Consider the following 16,031-nt stretch of genomic DNA (forward strand, 5'->3'; position numbering starts at 1 on the left):
AAAGCAACAACAACATACCAAACCATACACATCAGCTCTTTTTGGGGGCAAGCAGGCCATCGCAGGCGTATGACATCGCCACCCAGGTTTCCAAAGATCAATCAGCAAGCACTTTTTCTTGAACGGTGACAGATACATAAAAAGCAACCTGCTCTCCTCGGCATTGCAGAGCAAGTGTACCAGAATACAGAAACCAAAGATAATGGTGGTTTGTCGTAGGTGCCATTGTTTGCTTAATACAATGGGGAAGATTGGGAATCTTATTCATGGGTTAAAGCTTCCAAATGTTCATGGTGCTGAGTCAGGTACTGTTGCTGTGATTAATGTCACGTATAAATTGGCAGCAAACGATGGCATGAGCTTGAAGATTGTCGTCGTTTACAGATTAACTTTTGCTACCGTCATCATGGTTCCTCTTGCTTTGATTCTTGAAAGGTTGATGATTAATCTTTCCTCAAGTAAATGCTTCTTGAATTCTTTTTATTGCATTTGATTTTCTCATCAGGAATTCAGTATAATAAATTTTCCTGACAAGGAAAGCTTGACAAATATCAATGGAACGGTACTATTTTATGCATTCCTTCGTGATTGTGAGTTACTCGAATGGTACTAATCCACAAAGGAATGCATAAAATAGTACCATTCCATTGATATTTCCCAAGCTCAAATTCAAGATTTATTATAATTCCTGGTGAGAGGATCGATCAAAGGCAATAAAAAGGATTCAAGAAACATTACTAAGGGAAGATTAATCTATAGATGAGAGCAAGAGGAACCATGACCTCGGCGGCAAAGGTTAATCTGTAAACCATGACAATGCTCAAGTTGATCCCATCATTTGCTGCCAATTTATACATGACATTAATCACAGCAACATTACCTGACTCAGCACCATTGACATAAGAGGCTTTAACCCATGAATAAGATTCCCGATCCTCCCTCATTGTATCAAACAAACAATGGCAGCCACGACAAGGCAACGAGTATCTTGAATCAAAAACGTATAAAAGAGGGAAAAAAAAGCAAGAAGATCAAGACCTTTTAACGTTCTTGATCTTACAGGGATAAAACAACAGAGGAGACTGATGCTGAGCTTAAAGGAGTACCCAAGACTCTGAACGAAGAACCAGTCTTGGCTGTGTAGGAGATGTGAAAGAACTCAATATATAAAGAGAGGGAGAGAGGCCTATTGAAAGGAAAAGTAAATGGTCACGTAAAGGGTGTCATATACAAATTCCCCACCCCTTTTATGCCTATATTTTTGTTTAGTATAGTTGTAAAGGAGAATTAATGGTTGAAGGTTGGTTGGTCACACGTATCCTCACCATTTAAACTTTGGTAGGTATAGGAATCATGTTAGGTCCATTACTCCTTCCAAAGTTTACCATTTAATATTATCAAACTAGCATTAAATCCCACCAAAACTTCTCTCCTCAACTGCCATAGACTTCAACAATTGATACCATGCACATGCATGCAATCGCCCAACACCCATGCAAATCACTTGGCCTTAAATTCCATACAATTAGGCAGACAGGGCACCCCTTATAGAAACGATGATTTCCAAAAGTTTGTGCCTTGCAGGAAACACAAACTTTTGGTTTTCTATACTAATGGTAAGCAAGGTAGTTTTTCTCAGGAGCAAGAAGATACTGCTTTTGGCACTACCCCGCCTCGTTAATTTGTTTCATTTATTTTCTCACATTTTTAGTCATAAAATTAATGGAATGTGAAGTGTAATATATATATATATATATATAAAGCAATGGATCGAGTACATAATAAATCATTGTCATCAAAGTGGAACACGTGCTCTAAGTTAAAAGAATTTTTGTCCAAGAATGAATGGTGTTATGGGGAATTGCTTCTGCCCTTTCCATGTGCTCCTCGTGTATTTCTTCAGATTCATTTGCTGTTGCCCTTTCCATGCGATCTTCTTGTATTTCTTCACATTCATTTGCTGTTGCCAGTTCCATGTGATCTTCTGGGCACAACAAAAAGAAATGCATAGAATAGTACCCATGGATCGACATTTCCCAAGCTCGCCCTGTAGTGGGAAAAGCAAATTGAAGATTTATTATTATCAGAGGATAAATTGCAATAAAAAGGTTTCAAGAAGCATGCATCTACTAAGGAAAGATTAATACCTTTCGAAAATCAAAGCCATGATGCCAGCGGCAAAACTTAATCTATAAACTATAATGATCGTCAAGTTCATGCCATCATTGGCAGCAAACTTGTACATTGCATTTACCCCGGCAAACAAGACAAACAAAAAAAATGGTGATATGGGCGTCAACTAAATCTAACACGACTCTTACAACTTAGAAATCATCCCATTCAACCATACATGCAGAAACTCCAAAATAACCAGCATGGAACCCAAAATGATACAATTTTGATGGAGTTACAGAAACAGAGCAATCGTCAATCTGTTTTGCAAGACTCCTAACACACAGGATTAATCACCCGACATGAATATAGCACCCGACCCTTGTAACCACCAGATAGCACCCAGGTGAACTTACATTTTCGGTTTAGCCCCATAAGCCGACTCACTGCTACAAACACCATCCCACATACAATTCCAGAACCCATTTCGTTACAATTGCATCCATCAATCCCCCATTAAACTACACCCACACTACAAATAATTCATTGAGATCCACCCCTTGCTTTGTTAAATAGTAAACACATTGATTTGCCTCCCGCAATAAGTCCATCTTTATTGGAATGTCTCCTCCAGTCAACTACCCATACGATCTGTTTGCCTTAACACTGCACCCGGTCACTGCCTAAATCCATATGCCCACAGCTCCTCCCTAGCATTTAATTCCCTCCATTACTCCTCCTTCCACAGTTTGCGATAGCCATCAGCATTTAATATTATCAAACTAGCATTAAATCCCACTAAAACTTCTCTCCTCAACTCAACAATTATTACCTTGTAGTACTTCCATGCAATCACCCAACACCCGTGCAAGTCACTTAGCCTTATATTGCATACAATTAGTACCACCAATTATTTTCAGAAACTGCTACGAACTATAAAAATTGCCATCACCCTGTCATAATAACGTTACTTATATCATGTACTTTAATTTTACTTTGAGTCTTTCTGATTTAATTATGTGTTTTTGTGGCTCTTTCAACGACATTAATTTATTGAGAATAAGAACAACTTAATCAAAGAAAAAGAGAGACCAAAACCAAGTGTGGAAGCCCCTGGTTGAATTACATATGCAGTTAAGATCGAACAGGGCACTCCCTATAGAAACAAAACATCATCCTACAATAATAGTTAGTAGAATTGCACAATTAAGCTCACAAACAGAGCTCATTTCCCCATAGAATGAATTTAACAAGAATTCCTCTCGGTACTGCAATGTTGTTACTGAGATTCCTTTGCTTCTGTCTTCTTTTCCTTCTTTTCCTCGGCCTCCGCTGGGGCAGCTGGTGCCTCAGTTTTTGGTTCTTCTTTCTTTGGCTCTACCTTGGGTTCTTCCTCCTTAGCCTCTTCCTTTTGTTCTTCTTTCTTTGGTTCAGCCTCTGGTTCTTCCTTTTGGGCCTCTACCTTTGTTTCTTCTTGTTTTGATTCCTCTGGCTTTGGCTCTGCGGGAACTTCTACCTGGGGCTGCTGGGCTTCGGTTGGTTCCTTGTCTGCCTCAGTCTTTTCAGGCTGTCCATGCATTACAAAGAATAGATAAGTTAGGTAAGCATTTCAACCATGAAAACAACATAAAGAAAAGATAGAACAGTCAACAGGATAATGATTCAATTACCTCGTCAAGCAAAGAACTAAGAGACTGTTGTTTGCTTTCATCAGCTTCATTGTCCTCTTTTTCGACCATCACTTCCTCAGGGGTGTGCTCAGCCTGAACAGACTCCTCCTTGGCTGGTTCAGGAAGTGGGGCAGAGGCCTCATCCCTCATTGCCTTTGGCACACTAGCGCAGGCACCCATGTCTAATCAAATCTCCAAAACTTAACTCCAAAAAAGAAGGAAACCTTTCTCTCTTATGAGAAAGGGTTCGAAGGAGAAACAAAGAGGGAAATGAAGCCTTTCTTGTGATGAGAATCATTTGCCTTCTGGGTAGCTTAAATAGGGTTCGGTTGTTTCCATATTTTGGTTTTGACCGTTTGTTTTTCAATGGTGCAGAAAGGTTTAAGGCAGGCAGTGGCTGACAATCTAGCATAGTTTTAACTTGTTTTTTGTTTCTTAAATCTTAAAATAGAGAGTTGAAATTGGAAAAGTTTGGGTTTTTTAGGATCCCTTTTTCACTTAATTTAGTAAAAACTCGTTTCACGTAATCTTAAGAGCATACAAACCAAGTAAAACCAACATAAAATTAGAATAAGAACAAACAGCTTGACAGATTACGGATCAACCGTATCATAGGATTGATCATGGACCATGTTATCAAGTTAAAGCCTGCTCAGACCATGTTTCACTTCTTGGTGCGCTGGTGGCAATGACTGTCTGGAGCTTGTGATCACAATGAGTCAGAAATATTAAAACCCTTCAAAGGATAATAAGGAAGGTGATTAAAGAGAAAATGCTTATTTTGGATCAGCATCTTAGGGATTTATGATGTTGACAAATATGGAGTTTTTTCAATCTTCAGAATGTGATTAACAAGGTAATCAGGTAACATCAAGAAAATCCAAAGGCAATGGAATTTCGCAAAGCTAACATAGACATGCATAGGTTAGATAGAAGGCAAAACTTATACTTGTGAGAGAGAGAGGGAGAGAAACTTTGAAACTATAGCAAACAGCAGTCAAGGATAGAAAAAAAAATTTGTTTGATGGATACACATTAGCAGAGAAGTAAAGAACAGATATACCCAGATTCATGTGCTAATTAATTAATTCTTCTCTGCTTAAGTTGCATTGCTATGCACTCATTCCCAAGTTTCAGACACTTGTTTTCCATTCTCATCCTGTCCACCTCCATGTCCTGTTTCAGGCTGTTACACTGCCACTTGAACCGCTGCTTCTCTAACTTAAGCATCTTGGATTTTAGCTGTAATTTTTGCATCTCTAGTTGATACATGCGATATGCCATCTGTTGATTCTGTGATCTATCTGCCTCATTGCCTTCAGGGCAACTAAGATTCTGATGAGCGAAATTATAAAGCGGTTGAGCATCTGAATTTTGGTTGCAATCCCACGGTTTCAAAGGATTCCCAAGGCCTGCAGCTTGGTTTTCATTTGTTTGCTTCAACCACATTGCAGAGACCGCAGAAAACCCAGAATTTGTCCCATTGTACTCAGCTAAATCACCTTGATCATCTAAAGTTTGGTTAGAATCCAATGACTTTGAAGTATTCCCAAAACCAGCAATTTCATTTTCATTAGTCAGTCTTAACCTTGCTGAGAACGCTGGAAACCCAGAAGTTGCCCCACTATCCTCAGCTGCATCACCTTCAGCAAGAACTCCAGCTTTTTTATCAATACCATAAAGGCCAGGCTGGCTCAAGTCATAAAGCTCATTATCATTTTCGTTCTTCAGAATTAACAGCAAACACTGCAACAAATCTGGATCATGAGGTAGATACAATCGGTTGCCATTGTGATAGGAGCACATCTCTTCAAAAAACAAATGTTTTGAAGTCAAAATTTTTCTTACATCTTCTTTCCCCTTCTCAGATAAATCAATTATGTCCAAAAGCTTTGGGTTCTCAACAACCTTGCAAGAAGTGCCTCTCCCCAGTAAATCATTCAGTCTCCTATATGTTTTGTTCAAATTATTAAACTTATCCTCACATTGTTGAGGAGATACATGGTAACCCCTCTCAACCATAACCTTTGAAACACACTTCCACTTTCCTAGTTTCCTCAAAAGAGAAGACATTTTCCTCTGACTGCCCACACAATCAGTGGAAGGATCCTCCCCAATGTAAGAAAGAATAGTGATCAAAAGCTTCACCATTTTTCCAGTCCATTTCATGCGCTGCCAGGGGGAACCATCCTCACTCTTACCAACTTCATTGTGCTCAAGTGTGCCTTGTTCAGCATAATTTGTCACATCATCCTCAATAACCATGTTTTCGTGTCCCTCATTCTCAACTAAACCAGAAGCAGGAGGAAGTTCAAACATGCATGGCTTTTGTTCATGAGAAGGCTTCATTGATCCTTGCAGGTCTTGACAATCATAGTCCCGTCCCTGCAGCATCTTACCACCTGGTGATGGTTGACCTTCCATTTTTTGTCATGCAAATATGCGATAAACTATTTGGATCAAATCCTTGAAAATATGTCAATATAATTCAGTTGCTCATATACTTTATCAATACCATCGGAGCATAAATGAAGAGTTCGGCAGACACAAACAGTTAAATCAATCTCACTTTGGCACAAGGCTAAACAGTCCCATAACTAATGTCATTCCCTCAATACCAATAACTAGAATTAGATACTTAGACAGACAAAATCCACAAATATCTAGGATTTATTTGAACAAACCACACCCAAATGCATGAAAGCAGATCCGAATGAGAGCCTAAACATTGCGTATCCCATTTCAAATTAATAAATTCAAAACAAAAATTTAAGAAAATGAAAGCAAATGTATAGTCAGAGCTTTATAAAACATACTCAAATAGTCAAAGGGGACTTATCTGCTGCAAACACCAAGAAGCCATTTCCTCCATCAGACAATGGCTCCCTCTTTACAAATGGAGATGTGGAAGCAACAGCACCAGATCTAATTCAGATTTAAAGGGCCCTTGGTGCAATTGGGGACAGCTTGGGAATTGGGGAAAACTGACGTCGATAAAAATGAAACGCCTGAAAGGCAGCTTGGGCACATCTGGCTTTGGTTTTAACATAAGTGCAGGCACCATGTTTAGGTGCCACTTGTCAATTCATTAATGCTCACTACAGGTAACATACAAAACACAGCTCACTACAGATATGTGTTCAAAACTTATAATTACAGCCTAAATTGATGGAACAAAATAACATAATGCATCATTCAGCAAAACATGAGGCAATCTTAAATGATCAAAACAGAAATTTAGAAGCTGGTAAACTTTTCATTACACTAGGCTTGAAATAGGATTCCAAGAAGTATTCCTGATCACAATATGTACTCAGTTTTAGACACTGCTTATTTTCTTGCGCTTAAGTTCAAATGCCAAACATTTATTCTCAAACTTCATACACTGATTTTCCAGCCTCATCTTGTCCAAATTCCTGTTGTTGTACCAATTGACCCTTTGCCACTTAGACCGTTGCTTCTCCAACTCAAGCTTTTGGACCTGAATATACAACTCCTGCTCTTTCAACTGAAGTAAGCGAAATGCCATCCACTGCTCCTGCAACCCATCTGACTTGCTGTCGTTAGGGTAAACATGAATAATATCAATTCAGTCATCTTGTTTTGGATTGCCAACAATCACATCTTTCAGTACATTCATTTGATTTTACCTCTTCAAGGACAGCTCCGAAAACCTGGGGGTTCCCCCATTATCTCCTGTTTCCTCAATTTGATCATCAGCTCCAGCACCCTGCTGTCCTTTGTCACAGTCATCATCACTTTTGTTCTGCCTTGATTGATTAGGCTCCTTGTTGTCTCTACATCTAAGAGGTAAATGCGAGGAGCGTTGCACCTCTGGATCATGAGGGAGATGCAGCCTATTCCACTTATGATATGAGCACATCTCCTCATTAAACAGATTCTTTGAGCTCAAAATTTTCTTCACCTCCTCCTTTGCCTTATCAGATAAATACTTCGTGTCCAAGAGCTCCGAGTTCTCTGCAACCTTGCATGAAGTACCTCTCCCAAGAAAATCATTGCATCTCTTATATCTTTTATTCAAATCATTGAACTTGTCCTCACATTGCTGAGGTGATACATGATAACCCCTTTTGACCATGACTTTAGAAACACATTTCCACTTTCCTATCCTCTGCAACATGAACTGTTTTCTTCTAACACCACCCATACAATCAGAAGAAGCACCCTCTTCAACATATGAAACCACATTGATTAAAAGCTTAACCATTTGTTCAGTCCATTTTACACGCTGCCACAAGGACTCCCTTTTCTCCTTACGACCATCACAATATCCATCACCGCATTCTTCATCAAACTTCATCCTATTATCATCACTCGTCGACTTCTTCACTCTCTCATAAGGTTTTTCAATTTCTTTCACATTTTCTAACCTAAAAGAAGAAACATCTTGAAATTGGGAACCTTGCTGGTGAAGTCGTGGTTTTGAGCATTGATGAAACTGCAATGAGCCTTGTGAATCTAAAAAGCAAATGCCTGACCACCCAGAATCACGTTACCATCTGATGTAAAATTTCCTTCCATATTTTGCCATACAAAAGAAAAAATTAAAACTTTTTAAACCAAAGAACGCAGTACCACTCTGTTTCTTGAATGCAGCTCACAAGCAAAACGAAATGGCCTTTGAAACTAGAGAACTAGAACAAGGCAATGCTGCTGATCTTAATTAGTTAACTAAAAGAGAACCTTCGAACGGATATAACAATTAAAGCGAAATCCAGAACCCAGATTCAGGAAATCTAAAACAGTTAAACACCCAATATGCATGCAATATCCAATAATGTAGAAATCAAATGTAAATCCATTTTAAAGCTATTAACAAACACTTTTTTGGGATTCTTCTTAAGTGGGAAAGTAAGTTCTTAAAAGTAGAAGCAAACAAGAGACTTACCTGGCACAAAAGCAAAGACCCGTTTCGCCAACTCTTTTCGCAGAGTTGCGTAGTAGCAGTTGCGCCAAGACGTAGAAGCAGTTCGACTGAACTCAAACGACAACTTGGCCACGAGTCGGTCGGGCTTAATGTTTAAGGCCTAAGCTCGGCTGAGATTGAAAGCTGGTCGGACTGTTGCTAAGTCCAAAACTAAAACACATAGCTGAGGCTTCCCACTGTCAGCCCACTTCACAAATTTCATTTTATTTCCCTTTTTTTTTCTTTTTAAATATTTTAATACTTGAAATATATTTTAAAATTAAAATTAAGTAAAAATATATTATTTATTAATAAAATAATATTAATAGATCAAAGTCAAACTTAAAAATTCATGCTTAAATCCAAGTTGAGTTAGAATAAATATGAATGAAAATGGGTATACTTTAATCGAGTACTTACCTGTATCCAACTTAATTACATAAGATATCGATAATTTGAGTTTGGAAAATATTTGGATAGTATTCGGTTATCACCCCTTGCATATTTAATATACGAACTCAATCATAGATGCTTGTTTATTTATTTTTATTATTTAAGTTATTTTTTGAGATAATTAAAAAAATTGTTATATAAATTTAAAATTTAATATTTATTTACTTTTAATAAGATATTTAAATGGATTCGGTAATTAACTAGTAGTGAGTAAGGTTTTAGGATTTAACTTCGAGATCATATAAAAAATTTAAAAAAAAATTGAGTCAATGAGTTTAAATATCTACTTATTAATAAGATTTGAAAGAATAAGTTCAAAAGAATTGAAAGGATAGCAAAATAATTGAACACCTCTAGCAAATCTGGTATGTTTATTGTATATAGTAATTTGAGTTTAATTTAATAGGAAAAGACTAACAATAACAAAATTAATATTATCTTATTTAAAGAAATAAAAAACAAAAACCCTTCGTTCAGCCGGAACACTCCATTTAGCGACGCCACCGACCTCTTTTATGTCCTTTCCATCTCCTTCCTCGACAAAACCCTATTTTATTCTTTTGTTCTTTCACTTTTCCCGTCGCTAATTCTCGGAAAACCGTCGCTGAGCTCTGTGTGAGTTAATCGATCAAATGTCGGATTAAGAAGCATATCTGGAAGAGAAAATCCACTTCTTTGATCATGGATCCGGTAATGGAGAAAACCAACCAACATCAACCGGAAGAGAAGCGGGAAACGCCTTTACCGCTTCAACGAAACGCCAACAACTCGAAACCAGCCCCGAAGCGTTTCGTCAAGAACCAAATCCCTGACTCGATCCTCAACGACGCCTCCCTCAACGCCGCCATTTCCCTTCTTCCTTCCAACTACAATTTCGAAATCCATAAATGCGTGTGGCGCGTCCGTTCCACGGGCGCCAAGCGGGTCGCCCTTCAGTTTCCCGAAGGGCTCCTTATGTACTCCCTTGTCATCTCCGATATCCTTACCTCTTTCGCTGACGTCACTCACTGCTTTATCCTCGGCGACGTCACTTACGGTGCATGCTGCATCGACGACCTCTCCGCCACTGCCCTTGGTGCCGATTTGTTAATCCATTACGGTCACAGCTGCTTAGTCCCAATCGACTCCACCAAAATCCCTTGCCTTTACGTCTTCGTCGAGATTAAAATCAACGTCGATGGTCTAATTAACACAATCGAACACAACCTCACATCTTCCAAGGAATCCGTTGTCCTTGCTGGTACGATTCAGTTTTCCTCGGCGATTAGATCGGCGAAGCCAGAGCTAGAAAAACGAGGGTTTCGGGTTTTAATTCCTCAGTCAAAACCTTTATCCGCCGGTGAAGTTTTAGGTTGCACCGCTCCCAAAATTGGTACCGTGGCAAATGCTAATGAAACCGTGGCAGTTTTCGTGGCAGACGGGAGGTTTCATTTAGAGGCATTTATGATTGCGAATCCAGGGATCAAGGCTTTTCGATACGATCCTTATTTAGGGAAGTTGTTTTTGGAGGAATATGATCATAAGGGGATGAGGGAAACGCGAAGGAGAGCCATACAGAAGGCCAAAAGAGCCAAGAGTTGGGGGATTGTGTTGGGGACATTGGGGAGGCAAGGCAATCCTAGGGTTTTAGAGAGGTTAGAAGGGAAAATGAGGGAGAAAGGATTTGATTATACTATTATTTTGATGTCGGAAATTAGTCCTACGCGGATTGCTTTGTTTGAGGATGCTGTGGATGCTTGGATTCAAATTGCTTGTCCTAGGCTCTCTATTGATTGGGGTGATGCGTTTGTAAAACCTTTGTTGACTACATTTGAGGCAGAGATTGCACTTGGGGAGATATCCGGGTGGTGGGAGAGAGATGGTTGTGGAAATGGGTTGAGTTGTGGGGAGAGTAAATCATGTTGTGGTTGCAGGGGAAGAGAGGATTTTCGTGGGGATTATCCAATGGATTATTATGCACAGGATGGTGGGGAATGGAATTCCTCTTATGTGAAGAAGTTGGCTCGTCCGGTGAGGAGAAATATTGTACCTCCCTCTGGTAATGGTGCTGTTCTTTAGCAGCTTGGGGAGGGACAATTGAAACTCTGTATTCATGTGAGCATGTCTAACTTATGTCATTTCTATCATCTAATTGATACGAGTTTTCAACTTAGATTTTTTTGGAATACCTCTTTTTGTTTTTCATGTTTCAATTGTAAAGTAGAAGATCATAGAATGTGCTATAGATGCTATATGGGCAGAAATTAATACAGCTTGAAGATCACTAGGAGTTAAAAGGGTTGCTGATATTGTTGTTTCTGTTTCTATAAGTTGTATTAATAGAAAGAAGTTTTGCACTACCAAATTGGGTTTATGTTTTCAGATAGGTGATTTGAATGTGTGTATGGAGTATTCTATTTTTAGACCAAATTCTTTGGTATATCTTTCAATATTTACTGGATAGACAATCTTTATCGTTTTTTTTTTTCTTGCTACTTACATCACTTGATGAGTATGACTTAAAATTCCAAAAGAAGATTTGTACCTGAAGAATGAAGAAGTTCAGATTAGTGAATCTAATCCCAGAATCAAACTTGTTACGGTTTTGAGGTGATGGGTCTTTGAAAATGGTTATATAGCTTGTGATTTGAATGTATTCAAACTAGTTTAATAAGAAAAATTCCTTTTGATATGAACATTTATTGACATTAAAATTGATATTTTGATGACATGATTATAGAGCCACCGGATGTTAGCCTATCGTAACTAGACCAGTAATGCACAGGGGACTGAGAGAACTGGTGCGCTAGTTATTTTCTGATTATGCTGCCATGCTAGTCGGTGAGTGAATTTTGATTTGGGACAGCAATTTAAAGAAGGTTATTAGTAATGATAAATAAGGAGAGAAATCTGGGAAAATTTGTGCATCAGTTGTGGGTTTCAAATGGCAAAAAGCTGAATGAAGTCAATGAAACTTAAGCACCACCTGAGAAATAGCAGAAAAAGGGAGAGAAATACAGCTAGGTTTAGGTTTTAAGAGATGAGGTTCTAGGTGCTCCCCTTCCTTTTCCTGTTCTCTTTTTTATCATATAAAGATCACATCATTTGTCCAGGATATCTGTTCGCTGTTATATTATCTATCATCGAAGGAATCAGAAATTCGATTCTGACTGCTTCTCACTTGGTAATTTACATTAAATCTAGATCAGGAACATAAAGTTTTACATAATACATTTGCTGATGACCATGATTTATACTACAATAAATGGTACTATTCTTCTTGACCAAAAAAATGGTACTATCATTCTTGTACAAAGAAAACTTATTATATGTAAGCATCACATCACATGTATGAAGTCTGCAAGTTTATGCATTATTTTCCTCAGCAGCAGCATAGAGTGCTTTAATTTCTTCAACATCATCGTAACTGCCAAGAAAAACTGGAGAACGCTCATGTATCTTATTGGGAACCAAGTCAAGTGCCTGCATAAAAAGTTAACAAAATAAGAGGATTTCGGGGGCGTACAACATCAAATAGTGAGTAAATTTCTCAGCTCTGCTCAAACAGAAGGAAACTTGTCGATACCCGTTGCTTGCCGTTGAAAGCCTGACCTCCTGCTTGCTCCATCAGGTATGACATTGGGAACACCTCGTAGAGAACACTGTATTAGAAGTTAAATTTGTTAGTATCGAATATCAAATATCAGTCTGTTAATTCATATGGAAAACCAAAATTGCAAAGCTTGTGAAACAATGTACCGTAGCTTCCCGTTGGGACTTTTCTTATCTGCAGGGTATAAAAAGATACCACCATAAAGCAACGTGCGGTGGACATCTGCAACCATGCTGCAAGGCAATAGGATTATTGGAAGCTAGCTTTTTGGGAACAGAATGAGCTAACAAGTGGGAAAAAGAATGTGATTCTGACAGGTAAATACCTTCCAACGTATCTAAGGGACTTTGGTGGCGAACCATCCGTAGGGAACTTGCATTTTTCCACAAACCTTGTAGTTGGCTCATCCCAGTTTTTGGCATTTCCTTCATTCACTGAATAAATCTTTCCTTTCTTAGGTATCTGCTCCAAAAATAGACAGGATTAACTGTTAACCTTGGATATGTAATTGGGATTAGTCCAAAAATGCTCAGGCAACTCCCTAATTATTTCCTTGCAAGTAAAGAATTAAGTTTTAAAGGGAAGAGTTATGGGTGCATTAGAAGAATCAAACCCTACTTTTACGAAATTGATGTTTGATCAAACAAGTAACAGCTTGTACCTTCATATTGGGATGAGTTAGTATGAACTCCCCGAGAGATGGATCAAGTGTGAATCCATTGACGCCACTCCCCGTACTCAGCACCAGCTGCAATTTCACAAAGGAGAAACACTTGGTTGGGGGTTTACTGAACAAAATAGGGATGATGAAAAATGAAAAGCAGAAACATTTCATATGTAAAGCTTGAGTGCTGAGAATGGTAACTGTTTGTTCCTACCGTGCAGGAACTTCCGTACATACAATAGCCAGCTGCCAACAGATTTCTTCCAGGTTGCAGTACATCATCAAGGGTTGGGTTATCCTTATCTTTCACTAAGTATATACCAAAAATCTGTTTACATGAGGAAACATTGAGGTTAGCATTTGACTGAAACCAGTCTATGGAGTCCAAGCAAAGGGAGTAGAGAGCTGAAGGGGCATACGGTTCCGATGGAAACACCGCAGTCAATGTTCGAGGATCCATCCAAAGGGTCAAAAACAACAATGTATCTGAATAATCAACAGAAACAGTTTGGGCCCAAAATGTCAGTCTGGAGTTTATAACTGTATTGGGTTCAAAAATGTAAATTTAAGGAACAGAGAACTTCTGCGGAAACCTTCCACGCTTTGATGGCTCCACGAATGTAGCCTCTTCGTCCTCCTCGGAAACAAGGATGCACTAAGAAAAGGGAAGATAGGATAAGGAAAACTGTCAGAAGTAGTTGATCTTTCTGTTCTTACTAATTTATTCAATCAGAAGATGGCTTCAAAGGACTTACTGTTCGGCCGCTGCTAATCAACGCCTTGACAAAAACTTCATTCGAAAGCACATCCAACTTCTTCTGTTCTTCACCCTGAATCAGGAGGAACTGAATATATCAGAATCTGAGAAAGGGTACACATGGATTTGTGGATAGGAAAGCCATGAGCCAGGGGATTTTGAACCAGAACCCATACCTGAACATTGGTCTCCCCCGCGAGTCCAATGAGTTTTGCAAGACCTGCCTGTAACCATGGAACAAACGCATTGTAAAATTCCAAAGCTATAAGTAACCAAAAGAATCAGGCAGACATTCGGAATCTGATATCAGGCTACAAAATACCAAATCCGATCATGTCTATTCACCTAAGCTTTTCTGTTAAGATAACCAAAGTTTAAATTTCTTAAAGAATCACAAAAAAAAAAAAAAAAAGGATAAGTGTAAAGACCTTGCTAACAGCAGAGCAGACGAATTTGCAGCCAAGAACGATGTGACTGAGCAAAATGGTGAAGTCGCCACGAGATTCCGGGTACTTGGATTGCTCATTCAGGACATGGCGAGTGATGGTCATCAAATCAGTTCTATGAGCATCAGCAGCATGATCCATGACGCCCTTTGTCAGGAACAAAACTCACAAAAATCTTCTCTCGATTGGTTAAATCTTTCTCTTGGCGATCAAAATAAGCACCCAAAAGAAACAAGGTAACTTAGGACAGCAAAGAATCCCTCTGTTTTTCCCTGTTTGGCTTGCTAAGAAAGAGAAAGTGGGAGAATAAAAAATGCGGTATTCCACGTTTTCAGGATTGCAAGTTGGATTGGGATGATACTTTAGAATATAACCAACGCGGGGTTGAGTGAAAGTCAATGAAGGGTTGGATTGACACCTCAGGCTCAGGATGCCTTATGTGGCTGTGAGTCACAAAGAATGAAGACCCAGCTCATTCCCTTTGCCGTCTATGCAGCGACTGATGCTACGAGTCCTTGGCTTCTAATCAACAATGGGGGGGCTTTGGGTTATATGTTACTGATTATGGGTTATGGGTTGCAAAATCAAATAATCAAAAATTAAATTTAATTGAAATATCAAATTTTGAAGACATGTACAGTTAAAACTGCCCAGCAAACTAAATGGAACCATGGTGCATGCATAATTAGACAAGTTGCCGTACATCTTCCTCGGATGCATCCCAATGCATGGTTGCCTCAAGGTTCTTGGATGATGATAGCTTTCTTTCACAGGAAGGGCTAGCTGATGATGGATACTCATATATTTTATCTTCTGATGGAAAATTAATAGTGTGTTAGGAATCCAAATGAAGATCAGGCAAATAATCTTGGAGCTTTTCGAGCTGATCATTCCATGATGTGAACTTGAAGCTGATCCAGCACTTTATCCATTACTCTATGCTGCAGATGCTGGTGGAATAATTTGGCATTTGGTGGACGTGTTGGTCATGCCACATCTGGTGGAATCAAACATTGATGGTTACTAGAATAATTGACAGCGTACGAACTGAGGATTATGAGAACTCGAAGTGAAGAAGACGATGATGGAAGCAGTAAACTTTCATTTCCGTGCGTCAAAATAGCCATAGAGTTCCTCAGAGAATGAGAAATACTTCTAATCATATCGAAAAGTTACAATAATAAAATCTCTAAACTTGTCTTTCAATCACATTTTGAGATAGACTAGCTTGCTAGATGATGGGATCGCAATAACCTGAATCGTAGGCTATTGATATCTACTATATTTTAATAGAATTAATTATCTATTTTATCAATAAATAAGATAGTTTCTGTCATAGAAACCTTCAATGAGGCATTGGAGACATCAATGATTATCATAGAAAGGTCCGCTTTTGTCATTTATCCCTAT

General features: G+C 38.7%; 5 protein-coding genes and 1 long non-coding RNA gene across 6 annotated transcripts; 2 read left to right on the top strand and 4 right to left on the bottom strand.

Moving 5' to 3' along the window:
- LOC18607385 (pollen-specific leucine-rich repeat extensin-like protein 1) lies at nucleotides 3,145–4,108 on the bottom strand. The gene is made up of 2 exons (XM_007041533.2): nucleotides 3,783–4,108; nucleotides 3,145–3,679 (listed from the first exon to the last, which is right to left on the bottom strand). Exons 1-2 carry the CDS (start codon nucleotides 3,960–3,962, stop codon nucleotides 3,392–3,394), a joined length of 468 nt encoding a protein of 155 aa, XP_007041595.2. The 5' UTR covers nucleotides 3,963–4,108; the 3' UTR covers nucleotides 3,145–3,391.
- LOC18607386 lies at nucleotides 4,604–6,860 on the bottom strand. The gene has a single exon (XM_007041534.2). The coding sequence runs from the start codon at nucleotides 6,204–6,206 to the stop codon at nucleotides 4,863–4,865; it is 1,344 nt and encodes a 447-aa protein (XP_007041596.2). The 5' UTR covers nucleotides 6,207–6,860; the 3' UTR covers nucleotides 4,604–4,862.
- LOC18607387 lies at nucleotides 6,888–8,843 on the bottom strand. Its single transcript, XM_007041535.2, has 2 exons — nucleotides 7,433–8,843; nucleotides 6,888–7,339 (listed from the first exon to the last, which is right to left on the bottom strand). Exons 1-2 carry the CDS (start codon nucleotides 8,101–8,103, stop codon nucleotides 7,102–7,104), a joined length of 909 nt encoding a protein of 302 aa, XP_007041597.2. The 5' UTR covers nucleotides 8,104–8,843; the 3' UTR covers nucleotides 6,888–7,101.
- LOC18607388 (diphthamide biosynthesis protein 1) lies at nucleotides 9,613–12,618 on the top strand. The gene is made up of 2 exons (XM_007041536.2): nucleotides 9,613–11,256; nucleotides 12,531–12,618. The coding sequence occupies exon 1, from the start codon at nucleotides 9,844–9,846 to the stop codon at nucleotides 11,218–11,220; it is 1,377 nt and encodes a 458-aa protein (XP_007041598.1). The 5' UTR covers nucleotides 9,613–9,843; the 3' UTR covers nucleotides 11,221–11,256; nucleotides 12,531–12,618.
- On the bottom strand, nucleotides 12,246–14,981 carry LOC18607389 (fructose-1,6-bisphosphatase, cytosolic). The gene is made up of 11 exons (XM_007041537.2): nucleotides 14,604–14,981; nucleotides 14,352–14,399; nucleotides 14,174–14,248; nucleotides 14,012–14,073; nucleotides 13,838–13,904; nucleotides 13,633–13,746; nucleotides 13,416–13,502; nucleotides 13,080–13,216; nucleotides 12,901–12,987; nucleotides 12,728–12,803; nucleotides 12,246–12,624 (listed from the first exon to the last, which is right to left on the bottom strand). Exons 1-11 carry the CDS (start codon nucleotides 14,760–14,762, stop codon nucleotides 12,508–12,510), a joined length of 1,029 nt encoding a protein of 342 aa, XP_007041599.2. The 5' UTR covers nucleotides 14,763–14,981; the 3' UTR covers nucleotides 12,246–12,507.
- LOC108660929 lies at nucleotides 12,682–14,015 on the top strand. Its single transcript, XR_001926655.1, has 3 exons — nucleotides 12,682–12,772; nucleotides 12,935–13,071; nucleotides 13,640–14,015. It is a non-coding gene; the product is annotated as an uncharacterized LOC108660929 (long non-coding RNA).

This window comes from Theobroma cacao, chromosome 2 (genome assembly GCF_000208745.1).
Source record: "Theobroma cacao cultivar B97-61/B2 chromosome 2, Criollo_cocoa_genome_V2, whole genome shotgun sequence".
In the NCBI taxonomy this organism is placed as follows: Eukaryota; Viridiplantae; Streptophyta; class Magnoliopsida; order Malvales; family Malvaceae; genus Theobroma; species Theobroma cacao.